Source organism: Thalassophryne amazonica, chromosome 16 (genome assembly GCF_902500255.1).
Source record: "Thalassophryne amazonica chromosome 16, fThaAma1.1, whole genome shotgun sequence".
Lineage (NCBI taxonomy): Eukaryota > Metazoa > Chordata > Actinopteri > Batrachoidiformes > Batrachoididae > Thalassophryne > Thalassophryne amazonica.
The window spans coordinates 33,605,297-33,630,163 of record NC_047118.1 but is presented as its reverse complement, the minus strand read 5'-3'; the positions used below and the strand labels follow the sequence as shown (position 1 = coordinate 33,630,163).

At 38.7% G+C, this 24,867-nt stretch overlaps 1 protein-coding gene across 1 annotated transcript in view; it reads left to right on the top strand.

The window, feature by feature from the left end:
* Window positions 1-24,867, top strand: part of smurf2 (SMAD specific E3 ubiquitin protein ligase 2) — a 157,023-nt gene that overhangs the window by 98,604 nt on the left and 33,552 nt on the right. The window contains exons 5-11 of the mRNA XM_034189734.1: window positions 241-306; window positions 3,040-3,124; window positions 3,334-3,417; window positions 3,913-4,127; window positions 6,086-6,170; window positions 13,139-13,297; window positions 13,431-13,478. Coding sequence (XP_034045625.1) covers window positions 241-306; window positions 3,040-3,124; window positions 3,334-3,417; window positions 3,913-4,127; window positions 6,086-6,170; window positions 13,139-13,297; window positions 13,431-13,478 — 742 coding nt within the window. The remainder of the gene's footprint in view (window positions 1-240; window positions 307-3,039; window positions 3,125-3,333; window positions 3,418-3,912; window positions 4,128-6,085; window positions 6,171-13,138; window positions 13,298-13,430; window positions 13,479-24,867) is intronic.

Here is a 24,867-nt window from a genome sequence, read left to right as displayed (position 1 = left end):
GTGAGTGATGTAAATGATACCGAGCAGTGGGACAAAAAGGAAGCAGGGGGAAATGCATCCCAGCACATGCTAGTTAACATGTGTCTCTTTGAAAGTGATAGATGCTGTCTTCTTTTTATCCCCCTGTGTTATGCTCCCTCTGATCTCTGTTCTTGTTTCCTGTTTGTCTCATGACTTTCTGTCTCTGTCTGTCCTGTACCTGTCTTTGGTCCTGCACCTTCCTCTTTCTGTACTAAACAGACCAGAGACTAGACTTGAACAAGCTGAGCCCAAATGACAGTGACACAGTCAGGGGCCAGATAGTAGGTGAGTGTACACATGAACTTACGAAAAGATGCGAATGTCTTGCTGCAAAATGAAAGTAAATTTAAAATTGCATGTTTATGAACCATGAAATTCACTCTGAGTTATATGTCAGTGACCATGTACTCCCTCATGAGGTCAGATTGGAGAGAATGTTATCATTTGATTTATGATGAATGTTAAGTTGACTTTGATTTGGCAACATTTTAAACAAAAAGCAACAAAGTTAGAGGCCATTTAACATGCATTGTTTTACTTAGATAATCTAATTGGTCAATATACCAGTGAGGGCATAGAAATGTTTCGGAGAGTTGACAGTGGAGTTTCTAACCAGATTGTTTAATAAATTCTTGGAAAGTGAGAGGATGCCTGAGGAGTGGAGAAGTGTGCTGATTCAGATTTGTGGTTTTAGAGGGTGCCAAGAGAAGAGTTGTGGTGTTGTATAAGGAAGTCTGGAGTGGAAGAGAAGTATGTGAGGGTGATGCAGGATATGTACAAGGACAGTGTGACAACAGTGAGATGTACAGTCGGAGTGACAGATGCATTCAAAGGGGAGGTGGGATTACATCAAGGATCGACTGTGAGCCCTTCCTTGTTCACATTTGTAAATGGTAAATGGACTGCATTTATATAGTGCTTTTTCATCTGCATCAGACACTCAAAGCGCTTTTCAATAACACCTCACATTCACCCTGATGTCAGGGTGCTGCCTTACAAGGCACTCACTACACAATGGGAGCAACTAGGGGATTAAGGACCTTGCCCAAGGGCCCTTAGTGATTTTTGAACTAAGGATCCTCTGGTCTCAACCCCAACACTTAACCACTAGACCATCACCTCCAATTGTGATGGAGTTGCCGAACAAGATCAAACAGGAGACTCCATTAACTATGATGTTTACATATGACATTCTGATCTGTAGTGAGAGCAGTGGCAAGTTGAGACTAGCCTGGAGATGTGGAGATACGCTCTGGAGAGAAGGGGAATGATAGTCAGTAGGAGAAAAACTGAATGAATGTGGGTGAATGAGAGGGAGCCTGGTGGAATGATGCAGTTACAAGGAGTAGAGGTGCTTATGGTAGACGAGTTGAAATACTTGGGGTCAACTGTCAAAAGTAATGGAGAGTGTGGTATGAAGGTGAAGAAGAGCATGTAGGCAGAGTGGAGTAGGTAGAGAAAGGTGGCAGGAGTCATTTGTGACAGAACAATGCAAGAGTGATGGGTAAAGTTTACAAGACAGTAGTGAAATCAGCTATGTTGTACGGCTTAGAGATGGTGGCACTAACAAAAGACAGGAGGCAGAGCTGGAGGTGGCAGAGCTGAAGATGTTGTGATTCTCTTTGGGAGTGATGAACATGGACAGGATTAGGAATGAACATATCAGAGGGACAGCAAAGGTGGGATGGTTTGGAGACAAAGTCAGAGATGTGAGATTGATGGTTTGGACATGTGCAGAGGAGGGACCCAGGGTATATAGGGAGAAGGATGCTGAGGATGGAGCCACCAGGCAGCAGGAGCAGAGGGAGGTCAAAGAGGAGGTTTATCTACGTGCTGAGGGAGGACATGCAGGTGGTTGGTGTGACAGAGGAAGATACAGAGGACAGGGTGAGATGGAAACGATTGATCTGCTGTTATGGGAGCAGCCGAAAAAGAAGAGGTTGAATACCTAATATCTCATAGTTTTACACAGATAATTTGGCCTCATTATGCAAATTATAGATTAGATATATATAATATTTTATAGTTTGTGCAGCGTGGTAGCTTCGTGGTAAGCAATGTTTCATCATGGTGAGAAGACTGGGATTGCTTAGCACCTGGTCCCTTCTGTGTGGAGTTAGCATGTTCTCTGGTGTTTGTGTGGGTTCCCTCCAGATGATCTAACTTCCTCAAATCTCCAAAGACATGCCCCAGTTAGGAGGATTGGTGACTCTAAATTGACCACAGGTGTGAATGTGTCTGTCCAGGGTGTACCCACCCTCTCACTCAGTGACCACTGGGATAGGCTCCAGTGCCCGACCCCCACTGGAATAAGACACATTACAAAATGGATGGCTACTTCATCATTTTCCACAGATAATCTAATTGACAAAATTACACGTATCAATTGGAGTAAGCGGGTATAGAAAATGGATGGATTATGATTAACCAAATTCTACATATTTCATATTGTATTTGATCTCTAATATGTTCTCGTTTCTCCCAATCGGATTGGCTAAAATAATGTTCCAGCTATGCGAGCTATTTTCATTTTACAAACTACTGTAGCTAGCCATTATTTATTGGTTGATGTAGCAGTTTCAGCACTAATCAGTGCTTATTGTATTTGTTTGTTTATTTATTTATGTTCCTTGTTTGATATATAAAAGAACAGAATTTTTGTCAGTGTCAATATTGTTTTCACAATAATGGCAATTGTGTTTTTAAGGACCGTTTTAACCTTAATGGTGCTTATAAAAAGCCTCCCCATTCATCACAGCCTGAAATTAAAATTTACAGTTAAAGACCATAAAATCAACCTTGAACTGCACAAAGAGAATTTGCAGAGGTGGAAAATAAAACAAACATTCCCCTTTAAGTAACCTGATCCTTGTAACCACAGGTAAAATTTTGCCAAATTACTGTTACTCATAAACATGTGTAGCTACCTTTTGTGTCTCAGTATATCTGGGTCTCAACAGCAGTCTGCTGTCTAGTAATCCTTACGTGTGCATCTGTGCACCATATGTGTTGCTGTAGTGAGCCTACAGTCCAGGGATCGGATAGGCACAGGAGGCCCTGTGGTGGACTGCAGTCGACTGTTTGACAATGATCTTCCAGATGGGTGAGTCAGTTGGGCAAATCTGTCATCTCAGAAGGTGCTGTTTAGAGCTTGTTGTGAATCCTAAACAATGAATGCCGCTTTTAGCACAGGAGTAAAAGATGTACGAAATCTGATATTTCAAAGCAGCGAGACAAAACACTTGTAAACGATTCTGTGGCTGCTTCACCATTTTGGCTGACTGCTGTGTCTGTGTATGTTTCTGTTGCCAGCTGGGAGGAGAGAAGGACCGCGTCTGGACGAATCCAGTACTTGAACCACATCACACGCACCACACAGTGGGAGAGGCCTACCAGGTGAGTACACACTGCAGTCCTCAGAAACTGAAACCCAGACTGCTTAAACCAAACAGCATCAGGTCCATGTAAAACCTCATTTTTTTACCTCATTGACCCAAAAGGGAAGAACTGTGTCTTTGGAGGAGGGTGATCCTGAAAAGATTGCCAAACGTTACCCTTTGGTGATGTGGAAGAGTCAGTGGAGGTCACAGAGCTGAGAACACTTGAGATAGAGGCATCTCTTCCTCCCTCAGTCTCCATCTACCTGCAGTTATCTTCTTTATCTTTATCTTTGTCCAACATGCGTGTTTCCCCCCAGGCAAGTCTGAGTGCTCAGTAGTTTGTGGTTGGTGCAGTTTCAGTGTTGGTTTGTATTTATTTCCTTCTTGGCTCCCTAAATGGCTCTCTTGGATTTGCTACTGGTTGTGTTTGTATAGATTGCTTCCTCCTCTTCATTCCTCTTGTACGTTTTTTCTTTATACCTTTCTGATCTTTGTCCCTCTTTCCCCGCAGACCTGCATCAGAGTACTCCAGCCCCGGACGGCCTCTCAGCTGCATCGTGGATGAAAACACACCCATCGGCACAAACGGGGCCACACCCACCACAGCAGTGACACCGAGTGATGGTGACCAGCGAGCCCAGGAGAGGCGAGTTCGCTCCCAGAGGCACCGCAATTATATGAGCAGAACCCACCTGCACACACCCCCGGACCTTCCTGAGGGATATGGTTAGTCATAAATCCAGCACCACAGAATGAACATGCACATGTTGAGAGACAAACCTTTATATCTAAGTTTAATACATGCTTTTATAACTTGAAAAGAAAAGTATAAACCAGGTAACATATTTACCAAACATCTTTCTCAGCCTGCATTTAGTGAACATATTCCACACCCCTGCATCCTGTGTAAAAATGAAGCAAATGTGGTTTACTTTTTCTTTATAAAAGCTGACTCCCTCCTCCCCCACACCGCCATAAATAAAATGTATCATTATTATAACACCATGTGTTAAGGGCTTTTCTGCCACCCTTCTTTTTCAATCTCACTCACTATAATGCAGCATTGGAGGCACTGCAACTCCACACAAGGAGCCCAAAATTCCCACTCATTGAGACATTCTGACTGAATTAATCTCTTTGTTCAACCCTTGGCTTATTATTATTATTGTTGTTATTTTCTGCAAAGTTAAGCAGTTATTTGCAAAACTTTATATCTCATTCAGCCCACACAGACAAAGGTATTTTATTTTAAAAAGTCTTGTGCATGATTTGTGAGGAAGAGCCCCTCTGGTTCTGTGTCTCTCACTCTCTCACCATCTGCCTTTATTAATTCTTAGGCAGTCCTATAAAACCTGTCAGCAGCTGTGATGTAAGCCCACACTTGCATGGAGATGTCATCCATTGTGCTGAATGTGTAGCTTGCATCCATGCACTCATCTGGTGGGTGTGAAGTGGGGAGTTTATGTGTGCATGCATGTTAAAGCACAGCAGTAGGTCTAAAGGGATTCCAGAGAAGATTTTCTGTCAGGCTGTGGACCCAAATATGTAGACATTACTTAAAATGTCAAGGAAACCTGTTGCCTTACAAAAATTCAAAGAATGCAATATTTAGCAAATGCATATGGTTACATTGAATGTGCACAATGAGAGCAACTGGAACAGAACTAACTTTATAAGTTTAATATAATGTAGTTTACCTTCAGCTGCATGACTGTATTCATGGAACATGCCATAAAATGGAATGCAGTGACAAAATACCTCAAATATAAACATGTTTTTAGGCAGAAATGTGAAGCCGCTCTTTGTTGATTTTTTGCTCTACAAGCCCATTCTAACTCGCCAAAAAGTCAGGTCACGACACTGCAGTGCTGCACTCTGATATTAAATTCCCCCAGAAAAAAAGAAACAAATGTACAGGGCAGGAGCTAACGTTCCCATGAATGTGTTCAGTCTCACCTTCCCAGGACCAGGCTTGTCCTGTTCTTGTCTCTGTTTCATGTCTAATTTTTGAACATGAGTTTTGCCAATTTTCAGAAAACTGCCATGGAAAGTCTCTTTTCTATCTCTTAACAGGATTGCATTTGCTTCTTAAGAAAGAAATCATCGTCATCATTTTCTTCCATTTCATCTTTTTATTTTATAGACTGTTGACTTCCATCTTAAAGGTGTGTGATCACCATCTGGAAAGATGTTTCAAAGAGATGGCAAATGCCATTATTCCATAGTCATGTCAGCTGGACTCTCTGATGCCTTGGTAATGAGGAAAGAATAGAAAACTTGAGTTTTCACCAAGTTTATTAAAATGAACTCAGCACCAAAAAAGAACAAGTTACTTAGTTTAAAAGAAAAATGATGGAAACAAATTTCTCCAGAGGTTTACAGTAGAGGCAGTTTTGTGGAAATATGTCAGGTTTTGATTGCCTCCACTTACTGCTATTGGCCTTTGACACCTCCAGTCAGTTCTTTCATCTCCATCTTCATGATCTGTTAGAAGCAGACAGATTATGAGCAAAACCTGTCTATGTGACACTGATTTACACTGAGTATAACTTTTCCGATATTTTGAGGATGTCCCTTCATATTTATATGCATTCCTTTTCCAGTTTGGAACAAAACACGCTCACCTGTATTTTACAGCACTGATTAATCCCTGTTATTTTATTTTGATGGTTGTCTTCCTACAGAGCAAAGAACCACACAGCAAGGCCAAGTGTATTTTCTCCACACACAGACAGGTGTCAGCACGTGGCACGACCCCAGAGTACCCAGGTACAGTTCCTTCCTTCAGGAATCTGCTACAAATGCAAATCTAAGAAGTACTTGTATTTCTTTCAAGCAGCAGCTGAGGTGATGCATGGCCGCAAGAAACCAATTTGTAGCCCTGACTATTTAAACAGAGTTTGTAAACCAGTTTAGGTTTCCTTTCAGTCAGTGGTCTCTAACCATGTGCAAGGAAGCTCTGAGACGGTCAGGTTTTCATTGCAGCCACAGACTGTACCAGCAGAGCACCAAGACCAATTAGGATACAACTATGCTTGCTTTTTAATTACATTTGCTTTGACTCTAGTCTGTGTTGTTAATGTAATTTTACATGTACTTGCCCAGTGCCCATGTACTGCTCGTGTTACTGGAGGATTCCACCACAAGGTACATTGATGGACATAGTGGAGTACTACGACCATTTAGAACTTCTGAATTTGCATGTCAAATTTGTATTCGTCGCTGTGCAACAGCAATGACACATCATATAGATGTGGGTAATTGCAGACTTGATCACACAACCTTTCTTCAAAATTGTCAATGTTTTTTTTGTTGTTGTTGCTGCTGATCATCCCAATACCACACCTGCTAGGCCTGTCACAATAGGAAATTTTGCTAGACACTATATTGCCTCAGAAATTACCACAGTAATGATATTATCGTTGACATTATTTTAAGCCCATTTTATGCCACCGATATAATGATAGTATACAAATAATGAATGTTTATGAGTTCAATGGAACAAATATTTTATGAGGTGAAAGCTGGAATACATATGTTCCAGCTTTCACCTCATAAAATATTCGTTCCATTGAAAGAATGTAAAAACATTCATTATTTGTTTTATATAACAGCTAAAATGGATCCTTGTGATTTCATATTATATTAATTTACAAACAACAGAAAAGGGACTTAGACTTTGGTACCTCCTCAGTGCAGTGAAAAAAAAAAAGTCAGAAATTCATTCAGCTTTGGTGCATCACTGCTGCTTTGACACCAACAATCCAACACAAACTTTAAATAGGACTCCAGAAATAATTCATATGATGAAGTCTGCCATGCCGCTCATCAAATTGTCATCTGTCAGCAAAACAAACTCCACCATGTTTGTTTTAATGCTAAGGGCCGCTGGCTTGTGTGAGCGTGCGCATGGTGCCCGCTCACACAAGTGGAAAGGCTTCTGTGAGACTGTGTATTTCCTCAGTTCAAGCAAAAAAAAAAAATCACGTCAGACGGCTTACAGCGCAGTGGATTTGTTTTGTGTGTGTGTGTGTATGTGCAGAGTACAATGGTATCAAACATATGGAACCAAATTTGCCCTCTAAATGGAACCAAATTGCACTCTAAATGCAATGCAACACAAATGGGACATATAATCCATGGCATGTGACATACAAAGCACCAATCAAATAACAAGAATCCACTCAGCCGTTATATAATGTACCATAAAAATCCAAGGACATATTCACTAAAGGAATTGAAATGTGGAAAAAAACTGCAATATCCTAAATTAGTGATTCATATGTCAGAAGGGTGGTATGACCTATTAGGTCATTTTAGCCATATTATGGGGCCTTCTCAGACATCAATGGGCCTGCTCAAAGCAGAATAAAATGAAACTAGAGCATTGCCTGTGGGGATCCAAAGGCTTTAGATTGGGTAGTGTATATAAAATAGGTAGCATTTTTCAAGGGTGGTAATCGTAAATTTTAGAAAACAACTCATTCTAGAAAACAAAGTTTCTAGAATGAGTTGGAATGGCTTGTGAGTCCAGAATGTTGTAGAATGTTAGACCTTAGACTCAAACAGTTTTTAGAAGAAGAACTCCTGCCTTTTATTTCCTGTTAATTGCATAATTAAATTTTTTAATGTTAATTTACTGTCTTGATGTATTTATAAATTAAGTTCTTATTATCATGCACACTTATTATTATTATTATTATTATTATTATTATTGCTTCTATTTTGTCATTTGATTTTTAAATGAACCACAATGGAAATAAATGTTTTTACTTTCTTGTGTCATCCATGTATTTTTTTTTACATATTTACAATTATATGCTTATTTTAAACATAACAAAATAAAATCACACATACATGCTTTTAATATATAGATGATTTACCGCCCCCTGCTGAATTGGTGTGTGAGTCCAGAATGTAATTATCAACGTCCATTGTTCAGTGTTGTTAGCTAATAGCTGTAGTTTCTCCAAAAATATTGAAACGTTCTGTTTTGTCGGTGTTCATCCTTGACCCAAAATACATAAGCATACCAAATGGCAAATTTCAACTGTCCCTGGTTTATCCGTGATCGAAGTTATACGCATGCACGCAGAGCTTTTTTGGGGTGTTTTTTTTTGCATTCTGCTGCAAGCAGGTGCTTTTAATTTTACACACCTACAAACAGAGACGGTGAAAGAAGACATCAAAAACACTGCACTTATGGTAACGGCAACGTGACACTTAACTCACTCATTGTAACAGCAACATAAAATGTAACTAAACTGACTAAACAAATTGAACTATAAAACCACAATAAAACAGGTAACACTAAAACACTCTTAAACTAACATGACAACAACAACATTTAAAACCACAAAATCCCATGGTGCATTGCAGCACAATGTCCATTGTGCACTGGTCAGCTAATATCGCTAATTTCTCCAAAAATATTAGTCCTATCAACTTTCCATTTTCGCAGCGTTCATCCTTTTTTTTTTTTGAGCAGACTGTAAGATACATTTGTTACAGTGATATACAGAAATTGCTCATTTTTGATATTATAAAGACAACAAATGAAGAAAAAACATAACACTTAACATAAAATAACACAAGAAACCTGATACCTACTCAACCCCCCCCCCCCCAGCCCAACTGTTGTTATGATGATAAATGATAAAATGATAAAGAGCACAAGTCCAATAATACTTTTTATGACTGCAAAAATGTAGAGAAAGGTGTCCATATTTTGTCAAACAGAGAGAGCCTGTCACAGAGATTATACTGTAATTTTTCCAGATGTAATGTATTTACAAGGTCATTAAGCCACAGTTTTAGAGGAGCGGCATCACTGTTTTTCCAATGGGTCAGAATAAGTTTCTTAGCAATAATTATGCAATATGATATAAAACATTTCTGTGTGTTGTTTAGTCCCACAATATTATCATAGATGCCCAAGATAATTAATAAAGGGTCTGGTTTTATATGGATATGGAGGATCTGAGCCATATGGTCAAAGATGTCAGTCCAATACTTCTGAACTTTAGAGCAGAGAATAAAACTGTGGCTTAATGTAGCAACATCTATGGAACATTTCTCACAGATAGGAGAGATATTGGGATAGATTTTATGTAACCTGTCTTTAGAGTAATGTAAACGATGTAAGGTTTTGAACTGAATCAGACAGTGTCTTACATTGAAGAGCACTTGTGAATATTCTCCAAGCTTTCTTCCCATTGTTCATCAGTGATTTGAATATTCAACTCCTCTGCCCATTTAGATTTAATAAGGTATGAATTTGTGGGGGTCATTGACATCAGATTTCCATATGTACGAGAGATAAATCTCTCTGTACTAGGTGAAAGTTGAAGGCAATCATCAAGGCAAGAACTGCTAAGACTTTCAAAGCCCTGTACAAATTTCCTGACGAAATCTCTTATCTGCAGATATCTGAAAAAGTCTTTCCCTGGTAGTTTATAGCTTGTATCTGTTTAAAAGAGCAGCGTTCATCCTTGACCTAAAATACATAAGCATACCAAATGGCAAATGTCAGCTCTCCCCAGTTTCGTCGTGATCAAAGCCATACACACACACGCACACAGAGGCCACTTGGCTGTCATTATATAGATAAATATTTCAAGATTTGTCATGTTTTTATCTATTGTAAAATCCACAACCTGAGCCAATTCAAAGTTGAATATGATTCAAATTTCATCTTTCATTATTTTATGGTATATTTCATGTTTTCTTTCACCAAAACATCAAATATAGGCTTGCATCTCAGATGTACCTTCTGGAAAATTGTAGCTGAATTTGCACATCTTCTTTTTAAGAAAATCCTCCTCTACAGCACTTCATCATGAAGCTGTAGTTTCTCTAGTTTCAATCCCTGCTCTAGATGATATTTGCCTCATAACCAATCACATGGGTCTCTCTCTCTCTCTCTCTCTCTCTCTCTCTCTCTCTCTCTCGCTCTCTCTCTCTCTCTCTCTCTTTCTCTTTCTCTCTTTCTCTCTCTCTCTCTCTCTCTCTCTCTCTGCCTGCCACTGCACCATACTCTTTCAGAGTGCACTGTCGCTCTGTTCATGAATCAGACTCATTCACACTGCCACTAAATGCTCATAAATGCTAATAAAAAGTCTTGTCAGCCTAAAAATGCTTTTTTACTTTTTATTTAATCCTACATAGAGAGCATACTGTCTTAAAAAAAGAAAAAACATGGATTTTCCTTTTCCAGTATCAACAAGCTCCCACCTCTCCCCAACAGAGCAAATGGGCTTTTTTCATGAGGGACTTTCTACTTTTCATCCAATGACAGACATTTGTGAATGTTTCTGCATAGAGGAAAGACAGAAAACATTTGACTGGAAATGATGAGTAGCTTTATTTTTCATTCATTTACAGTGGCTTGCAAAAGTGTTCAGCCCCTTGGTATTTCACACATTTTAATTTGTTTATGGCGTTTCAAATACAAAAAGTAAATCAGGCTTCTCAATATAAAAATTTCTAAAATGATCTTCCTTAGACTCAAACTGAAAACAAATCTCTACAACTTGATATAAATTAGAAGAATAAATATGAAGAAATACAAACAATATGGCACTCTATGGTAAATCTGTGTGGAGTAGACAGTTCTCAAAAACTGAGTGACTGTGCAAGATGGAGAACAGTGAGGAAAGCCAATGTGTTTTGTATCTCCAGTTATAAAGCTTCATAATGAAGTGGTATAGACAAGGGTCTTCTTTCACTAAAACATCAAATCTAGGCTTGCATCTCAGATGTACCTTCTGGCACATTGTAGGTGAACGTTCATATCTTCTTTTTAAGAAAATCCTCCTCTGTACCACTTCATCATGAAGCTGTATAACTGGGGATATAAAATCCAAACTTGCACTGTGCAAAATTTCTCCAATCACAGCCACAGAAGCCTATAACTTCTTCTGGGTTGTCTGGGTGTCTTGGTAGCTTTGCTCACTCTTCTCCTTCTTGCACAGTCACTCAGTTTTTGAGAACTGTCTACTCCACACAGATTTACCATAGAGTGCCATACTGTTTGTATTTTTTTTTATAACTGATGTAAATAAAGTCCAAGACATATTCAGTGACTTGGAAATGTTCATGTATCCATCCACTGACTCGTCTGAAGAAAACTGACAATAAAACTGATTATTTACAGGTATTATACCAAAGGGGCCAATTAGTTATGCAACCCATCATCTTGGCTTTTATATTTTTAATAAATTTATATCAGGTTGTAGAGATTTACTTTCAATTTGAGTTTAAGGAAGATAATTTTAGAAATTTTTATATGAAGAGGCCTGGTTTACATTTTGTATTTGAAATGCCATAAACAAATTAAAATATGTGAAATACCAAGAGGCTGAATACTTTTGCAAGCCACTGATATGCAATTTCCTCCATATGTTACACTACCTTTGTGAGCCAGAGACTTTGGTAAACCCATTTCTAGCACCACCACAGTTTGTCCATGGAATACAGGTGTACTTTCACTCAAGATTTGTGGAATTTTCTAAAAATGCATTTAATTTTTTTCAGATTTATACCGAAAATATTTTGACATACAGTGTTGTTGACAAATATGTGATACATATTCTGAAAACTGAGATTGATGTGAACATCAGGGAGACACAGTTGTTCTCCCTGTTTCATCATTAGTATTTTATATGATTGTGTGTCTTTTTTTTATTTATTTTATTTATTTTACTTCTTTTACTTATTTATGGTTAAATTGTCTCTTAAATTGTCTTAAATTGTCTTATTTATGTTTAAATTTAAATTGCATTTTAATCTTATTTCATCTTATTCTGCTTTTAAACGATGTTTATGAAGCACCTTGAGGCAATTAGTCGTGATTTGGTGCTATATAAATTAATAAATTATTATAACATTTTGATATTCAACACATGGGCATTAAACTTAAATAAAAAAACACACCTTAAAATTGGATTTACTGTAAGTATGGTAAAATCTAGAAAATACCTTGGGACCTCAGAGTTAAAAAATGTCATGCGACTCTGATTTGGATCTTTGGTACAAGTGCTGAAAGGCCTTATTTTGGGCCCTTCGAGCTAACACATAGCACACCTCTATCATCCATACCAGAAGCTCCTGGGCAACACTCATTCAGGCATGTGTGACTGACTTCCACATTCCCAACATATGTGCACATACATCTATATACATTTGCACAAATGTGCAGTGTCCTCCAGTTACAATCAATAAAACATGACTGATGTTATGTGTGGCAACTGCTCTCTTGCGTTCTGTTGGTATGAGTGATGGACGATAGTTTTATTGCACATGATAGTAGGCTATTGGTCACGCCACACCTTCCACAGATAGCTTCAGCATTAGCAGATGACTGAGCTGCCAAGTACTCATTGGTTGGGAGGCTCAAGTCCCTTTGGCTTTAAACCCTAAAAAACACAGAAGTCAGTGCCAATATGGGGAGCCTGCTGTAATTTCTGAACTTCTGAGTCTCTGTGGAATACAGCTGAAAAGGTTGCAGGGCAGCAGTAAATAATTCAGCTGGGAGGAAGAAGAAAAATAAAATAAAAGTGGTTTTTCAGACATCTCAGAATCTTTGCTGTCCGCCTGACTCCAGTTAGTCAGTGCTTTGGTATGTTTTATACCTATAATGGGTGCACTTTGTCTTTTGCTCAGTTTAACCCTTGTTTGTCTCTAGTTTCCTTAAATTCTAGCTGCTATAATGTGTATTTTTCACATGCACTTTGTAGAGATTTGAGTAACGTGAACTGTGAGGAGTTGGGACCTCTACCCCCTGGTTGGGAGATACGGAACACCGCCACAGGCAGGGTTTACTTTGTCGACCACAATAACCGAACCACCCAGTTCACAGATCCACGCCTCTCTGCCAACCTGCATCTAGTCCTCAAGTGAGTTCCCTGTTACCATTGAGCAAGTATAATGGAATAGGAGAAATAAATTTGAGAGTAAAAGGAAAGAAAGCCATACTTCTAGTGGAAGTTCAGTCTACCTGAAATGTCATATTTTGCTTTCCATCTGTAGTCCAAGCCCCAATGGTTCTCGAGGAGGCATTGAAAGTCAGAATGTCAGGTATGTTTTGGGCATCCTGTCAACAGGCATTATTGCTTACACACGTGAACACATTCAAGCACAGCACTCATAAGCTTTCACAGTCTTACTAACTTTGCTCATTTTGTGTCAAGGTATGTTCATAACCTGTAGATACTCTGTTGAACACACATCTGCTCATAGACCATTGTAAACACACTTCCCCGTAATTTGTTTCACAAAAATAATAATAATAATAATTCCGCAGGTCCACAGGTCTCAAAGGCTTTTTAGTGCATAATCTGTCAAAAAACTGGCTTTGGCCAGGCACCACGTATAGTGGAAACCAAGGCTGCTGTGTCTGAGGCAGAGGGGACCTTACCATCATAAATTTAATGCCCAAGTCACTGAATGAATTTTGTGTTTGAATACGTCTGTCCTTCTGTCTGTGTTCACGTGTGTTGTTTTTCAGTGCTTAGTCCATGCGTGCATTGTTGCAAAGTTCAGAATTTCTTCCCTTGCGCAGCTGTTTAAACATATACCATGTTACAATTGCCATTGAATTACCCACAGGTCCTTGCAAAGGTGGAGCAAAGTATGGGTGCCTTGGTGGGCCTCCTCTGCCTGACCTCATTCCTCTTCTGTGCACAGAGAGAAGGAATGCATCAATGCAGAGATCAGGTTTCCTTTTTTCCTGTTCTGATGGATCAAAGAAAGTGTTTGGCATTTTCTGTTCATTTCTCTTTTTTTTTTTCTTTTTCATCTATGGTCCTCTGAAAGGTTTTATAAAAATGTAGCATGGTGCGCCACATTTGTTTTTAATGAAGTAATTTTGTCTTGAGTCTGATTATGGCCAGATGTGTGAAGCTCTTACATGTAAAATGTCCATTCACCATACATGTGTTCTGGAAATATGATCAGCTCATATCAAAGCCATAATAAGTATCTTACACAGTGAATAAGGATTGTCTATTAATGTTGAAAAAGTTCATTCAGTTTTCATTAAAGCTACAATGTATAGGATTTATGGGTGTTTGTTAACAGAAAAGGAATATAACATTCATAACCATCTGTTCATTAGTATATGTTTTTTCATTAGCTTAGAATGAACCCTTGAATGAATGAATGAATGAATGAATGAATGAATGAATGAAAACTGTTTATTTCGAACATTTGATACAACAACAATTACAAGATAGATCAGTAAAGACAACAACAAAAAAGTTCCTACTGTGTACCCAACATGTCCGAAAAGGGGTAGGGTGAAGCATCAGCTTATTTATCCCTACCCCTTCTTCCCCACAACCAGTAATACCCTTTGCCACATATACACATAAATTCCTACACACCTAAACCGATATCAATATATATATATATATACATATATATACACATACACATACATATACATATATACACATATATATACACAAACATAAATATACACCTACACATACCTACTTACATACAAAATACTATATATTTACAAGCCGAAGCAAAAAACAAAAACACCCTAACCCTCATTACCCTTCCTCCTCCCTATACCCAGAAAAAAACATATTTTTGTACCGCTGTTTGAACTGGTTCATGCTTGGACATTGCTTGAGCCCCACTCCCAATCTGTTCCACATCCTCACCCCACAGACAGAAATACAGAAACCTTTTAATGTTGTTCGTGCCCACTGATGCTTTAAATTAAATTTCCCCCTCAGACTGTAATCCCCTGATCTGTTAAAAAACATATTTTTAATATTTGCTGGAAGTAAATTGTTTATTGCTTTATACACAATTTGTACTGTTTGAAAATGAACCAAGTCTGTGAATTTTAAGAATTTGGATTGTAAAAATAGTGGATTTGTATGATCTCTATAGCCAGTATTATGAATAATTCTTATAGCTCTTTTCTGCATTACTGATAGTGATTGTGTTGTACCTTTATAAGTATTACCCCATACCTCTGCACAGTACTGTAAATATGGTAAAACCAGTGAGCAGTAAAGAATGCGGAGTGAGTTGTGGTCCAGAATATGTTTCGCTTTGTTTAGAACTGAAATGCTTCTTGACAGTTTACTTTGTATATGTTTTATATGAGTCTTCCAGTTTATCTTATCATCTATTATCACCCCCAGAAACTTATTTTCATGTACCCTTTCAATATCTACCCCCTTGACTTGTAACTGAACCTGTATGTCTGTATTACAATAGCCAAATAACATGTATTTTGTTTTACTTAAGTTTAATGATAATTTATTTCTGTCAAACCATATTTTCAATTTTCCCATTTCTATACTGATCCTCCTCAGTAACTCCTGCAAATCCCCCCCTGAACAAAAAATGCTTGTGTCATCTGCAAATAATACTAATTTTAATATTTTGGAAAACCAACCAAACCCTTCATATCTACATGGGAGTGAGACCCCTATAGAGGCTGCCATGTTGCATTGCCCCATAGAAAACTAGAGCACCACACTCATAGAGTGCTAACCTCCACCAACACTAGTTTACAATTCCACACATTTTTACCTTGGAAAAAATTTTCAAGGTCAAAGCCCTGTTAGAAGTGGCTTTTCATAAGCTAAAATATAACACAAAATATAGATCAAAAGGGCTTTTCAATGTTAAAATCAAATATCCGCTAAATCTGCAATACGGATCAGATGTGGATCAAACTTAGTCTATTCATTGAGAGTACCAGTTTGCACCTCATTGTCACAAATGAGAGTGATTGAGGCACTTTTGGTTGAGCTATAATGAAAAATATACACTAAATGGGATTTTCAATATTAAATTCAAATGTCCAAAAAATCCACAATCCATATCAGATCCAGATCAAACTTCGTCAGGTGACAGTGAGTGCCACTCTACACTTGACTTTCAAATATGAGACTGATTGGGGCACGTTTGGTCAAGATACATTAAATGGGGTTTTCAGTGTTATATTTAATTGGCCACAAAATCTGTAATCCGGATCAGATCCGGATCAAATTTTATCAGTCAATAAAAGATACCATCCTACATAAAACTCCCAAATATGAAAGAAAGTTGAACTTTTTTGACAGCGGTATGAATTTTTGAAATTTCATTCAGTGTTAAAGGATAGGGATTTTTTCATTTTTCCAAGATTTTTCCAGACTTTGCTCTTTGACCTATGACCTTAAAAATTGAATCAGTTCTTGACTATTGGGATATGAAACGTCTATAAAATATCATAATGATATATGAAAAATTGTGAAACAAACAAACAAACAAAGTGGGGTGAAAACATAACCTCCACCCAACTTTGTTGATGGAGGTAATTAGCCCAAAATGGACATACTTACTCCACCTTCCGCATTTAGCAGCACAGCCAGAAGGCAGTGGTTGTTCCACTATACATTTTCTACTTGTTGCTAGTGCAGGCTAACAAGTTTGAGGACCTTCATTTTTGTGAAATGGAGGACCATACATACAGTTGAATGTATGTGCACATATGTTGGGAATGTGGAAGTCAGTCACACATACAGTTGAATGTTTGGGCATACCTGATGATGTCCACGATTTTCCTTTATAAATCATTGGTTGTTTGGATCAGCAATTTCAGTTAAATATATCATATAGCAGACAAACACAGTGATATTTGAGAAGTGAAATGAAGTTTCTATATTTACCGAACGTGTGCAATAATAAAAAAAAAAAATAGGCAGGTGAATAAATTTGGGCACCCCAACAGAAAAAATACACCAATATTTAGTAGATCCTCCTTTTGCAGAAATAACAGCCTCTAAACACTTTCTATAGCTTCCAGTGAGAGTCTGGATTCTGGTTGAAGGTATTTTGGACTATTCTTCTTTACAAAACATCTCAGGTTTGTTGGTTTCTGAGCATGGACAGCCCGCTTAAAATCACAGATTTTCAATAATATTCAGGTCTGGGGACTGAAATTGCCATTCCAGAATGTTGTACTTGTTCCTCTGCATGAATGCCTTAGTAGATTTTGAACAGTGTTTAGGGTCGTTGTCTTGTTGAAAGATCCAGCCCCAGCGCATCTTCAACTTTGTCACTGATTCGTGACCATTGTTCTCAAGAATCTGATGATATTGACTGGAATCCATGTGATCCTCAACTTTAACAAGATTCCCAGTACCTGCACTGGCCACACAGCCCCACAACATGTTGGAACCACCTTCAGATTTTACTGTAGGTAGCAAGCGTTTTTCTTGGAATGCTGTGTTCTTTTTCAGCCATGCATACTGCCCTTATGTCCAAATAACTCAATTTTAGTTTCATTAGTCCACAGTACCTTATTCCAAAATGAAGCTGGCTTGTCCAAATGTACTTTAGCATACCTCAAGCGACTGTGTTTGTGGTGTTTATGCAGAAAAAAGCTTCCTCTGCATTATAGCATCATACAGCATCTCTTTGTGCAAAGTGTGCTGCATAGTTGAACAATGCACAGAGACACTATCTGCAGCAAGATCATGTTGTAGGTCTTTGGAGCAGGTCTGTGGGTTGACTATGACTGTTCTCACCATCCTTCGCTTCAGTTTATTTGAGTTTTTCTTGGCCTGCCACTTCAGGCATTAACTAGCACTGTGCCTGCAGTCTTCCATTTCCTCACTATGTTCCTCACAGTGGAAACTGACAGCTGAAATCTCTGAGATAGCTTTTTTATCTTTCCCCTAAACCATGATGTTGAACAATCTTTGTTTTCAGGTCGTTTGAGAGTTGTTTAGAGGCTCCCATGTTGCCACTCATTAGAAGAGATGCAAAGTGGGGAAACCTTTGCAAATGGCCACCTTAAATATCCTTTCTCATGATTGGATTCACGTGTGTAAGGAGGTCAAGGGTCAGTGAGCTTAACGAACCAATTTTGTGTTCCAATAATTAGTGCTAAATGTATTCAAATCAGTAAAATGACAAGGGTGCTGAAATATGCACCTGCCTAATTTTGTTTAAATAATTATTGCACACTTTCTGTAAATCCTATTAACTTCATTTCACTTCTCAAATATCAGTGTGTTCGTTTGCTATATGATATATTTAACTGAAATTTCTGATCCAGAAAACCAATGATTTATAAAGGAAAATCATGAATATTATCAGGGGTGCCCAAATTTACAAATTCCCATTGCCAAAGAAGCAAACATGTCAAGGGAAACAAAACTGTGACTTGTTGACAGCACAATACAATCAGCAGTTTCACCACCAGATGACACTGAAACCTTCACTTTAGCTTTAACCCACCTTTATAAACTTGTTTGTAAAAGTGATTTAGTAATTTTTAATGAAGTGTTATGTTCAGTACAAGCTTGTTGTCTGTTAACACTAATCCTGCACACTGTAACATTAAGTGTAGCTACACTCTCTGGATGTTGCACTTGACGCAGAATGCAACCTCCTGGATCAGATATTCACAACAGTAAGGTCAAATCTGCCTTTTCTTAATAATAAAATAACTGCTACCAGCTTTGGCAGGTCTTAAGACTAATATCTTAGTGAGAAACCTTTACTGTATATAACGAGTTGTCGTGTTAAAATGTTTAATGAATACGCCTGAATATCCCTTATCTACAGTGCATCCAGAAAGTATTCACAGCGCTCCACTTTTTCCACATTTTATTATGTTACAGCCTTTTTCCAAAATGGATTAAATTAATTTGTTTCTTCAAAATTCTACACATATGACAATGTAATTTTTTTTTTAGTTTTTAGCGAATGTGTTAAAAATGAAAAAAAAAAAACAAAAAAAAAAAACTAAGAAATCACATGTAAATAAGTATTCACAACCTTTGCCATGACGCTCAAAATTGAGCTCAGATGCATCCTGTTTCCACTGATCATCCTTGATGTTTCTTCAGCTTAATTGGAGTCCACCTGGGGTAAATTCAGTTGATTGGAGATGATTTGGAAAGGCACACACCTGTCTACATATAAGGTCTCACAGTTGACAGTGCATGTCAGAGCACAAACCAAACACGAAGTCAAAGGAATTGTCTGTAGACCTCAGAGACAGGATTGTCTTTAGACACATATCTGGGGAAGGGTGCAGAAACATTTCTGCTGTTTAGACGGTCCCAGTGAGCACAGTGGCCTCCATCATCTATAAATGGAAGAAGTTCCGTTTGACCAGGACTCTTCTTAGAGCTGCTGCCCATCTAAACTGCGCGACCGGGGGAGAAGGACCTTAGTCAGGGAAGTGATTAAGAATCTGATGGTCACTCTGTCAGAGCTCCAGCATTCCTCTGTGGGGGGAGAAGAACCTTCCAGAAGGACAACCATCTGTACAGCAATCCACCAGTGAGGCCTGTATGGTAGCGTGGCCAGATGGAAGCCACTCCTTAGTAAAAGGCACATGACAGCCCACCTGGAGTTTGCCACATGCACCTGGCTGAATGCCAGGCATCATGTTTGAAGGAAACCAGGCACCATCCTTACAGTGAAGCATGGTGGTGGCAGCATCATGCTATGGGGACGTTTATCAGCGACAGGAACTGGGAGACTAGTCAGGATTGAGGTAAAGATGAATGCAGCAATGTACAGAGACATCCTGGATGAAAACCTGCTCCAGAGCGCTCTTAACCTCAGACTGGGGCGACAGTTCATCTTTCAGCAGAACAATGACCCTAAACACACAGCCAAGATATCAAAGGAGTGGCTTCAGGACAACTCTGTGAATGTCCTTGAGTGGTCCAGCCAGAGCCCAGACCTAAATCCGATTGAACATCTCTGGAGAGATCTGAAAATGGCTGTGCACCGACGCTTCCCATCCAACCTGATGGAACTTGAGAGGTGCTGCAAAGAGGAATGGACAAATCTGCCCAAAGATCGATGCACCAAGTTTTTCGCATCATCTACAAGACAACTTGAGGCTGTAATTGCTGTCAAAGGTGCATCAACAAAGTATTGAGCAAAGGGTGTGAATATATGTGATTTCATCGTCTTTTAGTTTTAATACATTTGCAAAAGTTTCCAAAACAAAATTTTTTCATGTCATTATGGGGTGTTAAGAGTAGAATTTTGAGGGGAAAAATGAATTTACTCCATTTTGGAATGAGGCTGTAACATAACAAAATGTGGAAACAGTGAAGCGCTGTGAATACTTTTTAAATGCACTGCAAGGAGTAACTCCTGGTTTGTCTTTTGTTATGGGTTGTTTTCTTGAGATCTGTAAGCTGTCATATTTATAAATTCTGTAAGTCTAACCATTACCTGATCCTGCTTTGTAATTATCCCCTGTATTGCGTGAGTAGTTTTCTTTCTTGATAGTTTTTGTGCAGACATAACAGGAGCTTTGAGGCCAAGCTGTTGTTGCAAATTGCATGGTCTTGGGAGTGACCCTCCTGCTTAGGACAAAACTCTGGAAAAGATATCAGTCATCATGGATTTCAATCAAGACATCTGCCTTTTATCAAGTGAAGGATTTCAGAAATTTTCACTTCCATGTGCTGTCACCCGAGAAAAATGTGATACATATGTCTGTCAAAGTTATACCTTGTTGTCTATTTTATTTACTTTAAAACATTGCCTGAACTCCTTTTGGTAAAATTTTCTCTGTGATGTTCCAATCTTCTGCTGAATCCAAACCCCCAGACTAGTCAAGCTCTTTGTTCATTTGGTAACGATATCCTTGTGTGGTTTTTACAGCCAGTCTGCACAACCACCCTTTGTACACTTGATTGAGAAGTTCCTGTACCATTTGCCAGATTTTTTTAAACATGTATGGGTTTTTTTTTTTTTAATCGCTGGCTCACCTCCGCTGTGAGTGTTTCAGCTAACATTCACCAGGGGTCTATTTATCAGGAAAGGGTTAGAAAGAGAAGAAGCATGTCTGGCACAGTTTTGCCTGCACCCTTGAGAGAAAGAGGAGCAATAGAGCAGGAATGTTTGATTTATGGGTGAAAGTGCAGGAAGAGATGCTTTGCGTGTCCTCTCTCTCCTTTCTTCCCTCCCACCCTCTGCGTTGTCTGTAGTGTTTGGGTGCTGTCTGGTGAGTGCCCTTCCTGCCTTCCCTCCCTCTGAGTCTAGTCTGCAGGAAATCAAGGGATTCAGCAGGAGATCTCAAATGTCCTGCGGGGCCCCATGGTTTTCTGGAATAGCAGGAAGTGATTGAAAAGCCAATCTGGGCTCTTCTTGGCAGAGAACAGAAACCAAACTGTCACTTTGCAATGGTGAAGTTGTCATTGTGGCAAAGTAAAATGCAAGCCATTGAGCTAAACCCACTTTTTAAAAGTTTTGTTTATTTATTTATTTATTTATTTTTACAAAAGTCTAAAACAAGTACAAACTGAGTTGCATGTTTTCTGAAATGTTCAGTTTGTTTCTCCCAAATATGAAAATGAATTTTATTCAAAGAAAAATGTCCACCTTCTTTGAGACAAGGATTATTTCTTCTTCCAATTTTCAGTGGAAAGAATAATTTTTCATCCTGGGAGTGAATGAGTTTGATTTTTGTAAGCATTCCTAATTAATTATGGGAGCTTACATTTGTATAAATGTTTAACGACTGCTTTCTTATAGAGCACAACTAGAATTTTAAGCAGGCATGAGTTGATTCTAAATGCTCCACCTTCTGAAAAACAACATACAGTGTCTTGCTGTCTTTGATGCCATAACCAATAATGACTAACATTAGGCTTGACTAATAATTTATTTTTTACTAAGAGTAGCTACGGCAGATCCATTATAGATCGTATTCATGATATGAGTACAAAACATCTCTTAATGAAAGGCATCAGAGGGCTGATGCCTACCAAATTACAAGTAAATATATGGTACATCATCTGTAATGGTGTTTGTGGCTATGTATGACTTCATTTTGAAGTTGTTAACACCAATCAGGCACAGATATTTTGCTGATCAATACAGTATATTATTTAGATCAATCCACTAGGCTTCTTTGTTGTTGACATGTACAAAAAAGCGTGTTTTTCGGACCATGTTTTCTTTGACCTTACCCATTGACTTTTGGCCAAACTACTCCAAAATGTCATCACGTCTAGATATCCATCCACACAATATTCCCACCAGGATTGAGGGAAACCTGTCCAGCCATTTTTGAGTTATCTTGTACGCATAGACACAGATACACGCCAGAGAAAGCAATATCCTACTATCACTGCTGTGCCTACATGCAGGGTATTAATATGTAATATTAAATCAATTCTTTTGCACTCTGTGTCTTCATTTGCACTATTTCCCATTGCTTAACTAGTAATATCCCCTCAAACACTCCAAAAATGGATTTGCACTGTCTGCGCAGCTCGTTTTTGCATCTGCCATCAAGATCAGGCTTCTTAGCATTTTAATCTTAATAGTTTCCTCTTCCCTGAGTAAAATTAAGTTAAGTAAGGGGATAAAACTTGCATGTATGACATGTTTTGTAGACCTGGCATCTCTTTCCTCCAGGGTAAATCATAATAATAGAGTAAACACATGTTGTACATGCAGTGATATGTCCACACTTCCACCACCCGCTGTGCGTGGCTGTAGAGTCTGGGTTTATGATCCTGCTCAGGGCCTGCTACCCCCCACTGAAGTGCAAAAGACCAATGTTCAAATAATCCTTTAGTGGCTGCCCCATAAAGGCCCTATTGAGTCAGTGTGTGTGCCCCCTCCCCACTGTGCTACCCTCTGAGACCTTTTTTCCCCAAACACAGGGCCTGCTTCAAAAGTTGTATTCTTCATCAAGCAGTCTACAACGCATTCAGGAACCATGCCAGTGCCAACATGAACTGCAGATAATGTTCACAGCCACATTTGACGCTGTGGTTGCTCTCTTGTTGCTGTGTTTTCTGTGTTTTTGTGTATCTGCCACATAAGAGGTGACTAAAACTGATTGTCCATTAACCAGCTGATCGGCGCGATCAATCCACAGCTGTGACTGAGTGTTTAAGTCTTTACCCTTTATGCACAGCGACCCCACACAGTTGTGTAGCGGCAGAAGAATATGCAGCTGCTTTATTTCTAAGCTCATGTTGTTTAAACATTAAATGAGAAATTGTTCAAGAGCAATCAGTGTCCCGGAACTCATATTTTGAACCTTTTGGTAGGATTCCTCTGAGATCGTTGACCAGAATTTCACAAAATGTAGTGAAAATGTTGCACTGAAAAAAGAGAATGTTTGAACCAACTTAAAAAAAAAAGTGTTATAATTTGTAAAAAAAAAACAAAAAAAACCCCTGAATGAATTAAGTTGTTTGAACTTAAGTTTGAAAGTTAAATCAACTCTAACTTACAAACTTAAGTTCAAACAACTTAATTCATTCAGGTTTTTACAAACTGTAGCACTTTTTAAAGTTGGTTCAAACATTCTCTTTTTTTAGTGTGGGTCTGCCCTGGAATACTGCAGAGACAATTAACTGATACAGTGTCAGGTTTAAAACACTTGTCTTATCCGTAAACCACTATTGTGCAGGTATTCAGCAAAGCCTTTAAGCTTTAGCTGTTCCAGCAAAGCTGCCAGTAGATCAGACTTTTATTGAAGTGAAGTCAGGACAGTTAAAAAGACTTTGTTCACATTGGGAGATTGAACAGGTTTCTTCTAATTCTTGTTCTTGTTTTGTCTTTACCACTAAATAAGCTTAAGTCCTTTTGTTAGATTTTTGATTTGAAGTTTTGTGGATACACTCAATTCAGTTTCTTTATTCTGTGCCAAATCACAACATATGTCACCCTAAGGTGCTACAGGATTAAGGTTTCAACTTTACCCAGCCCCAGAGCAAGCACATTGACAACTGTGGTCAAGGATAAACTCTCATTGATTATAGGAAGAAACCTCAAGTAGACCAGACACAATGGGGTGACCATCTGCCCACAACTCCACAGAACTGCCATGGGTCTTGGACGGCAACCACCCAGGCAGACAACTAGTCCATTCCCACATTACAAAAATAACCATCTATCTGCCACAGCCAGGTGAAATATGACATGTCCCCTTGACCTTATCCAGCTGCTGTGGTCTTCAACACTCAGGCACCTGCATGTTGGACCATGCACAGAGAAACGGGCCACATAGAGAGTCTCGTAATCATAATGACAGATAGCCTAAAATTCAGCCAGAAGGTGAAGATCAGAGTCCCAGTAAAATGGACTAAAGTTGGCAAGTCAGTGTGTGTAATGATGCCAAATCAGTCATTACAGAGGGCATTCCCCAGTTTCCTTCCACATGATGGTCCCTTAACAGATAGGCACACTCTGGATATCAGCAGTCCCATGTACACCCCACATGTCCTAGTCCTGAAGGATGTATGTATGTATGTACGGTGTGTATGGATGGATGGATCCCCCAGACACAAATGGAGCCTTTTTACCTACACTCTCCATCTCCATCTGCCGCATCTGGACTAATGCGGCATTTAACAAGCAGGATTTCGGACAACAAAGTAAAAATCAGTCAACCAGAATGACCGGTTTACCATCTTAAACAGTGAACTAATAGAGAAAACTTTGGTTT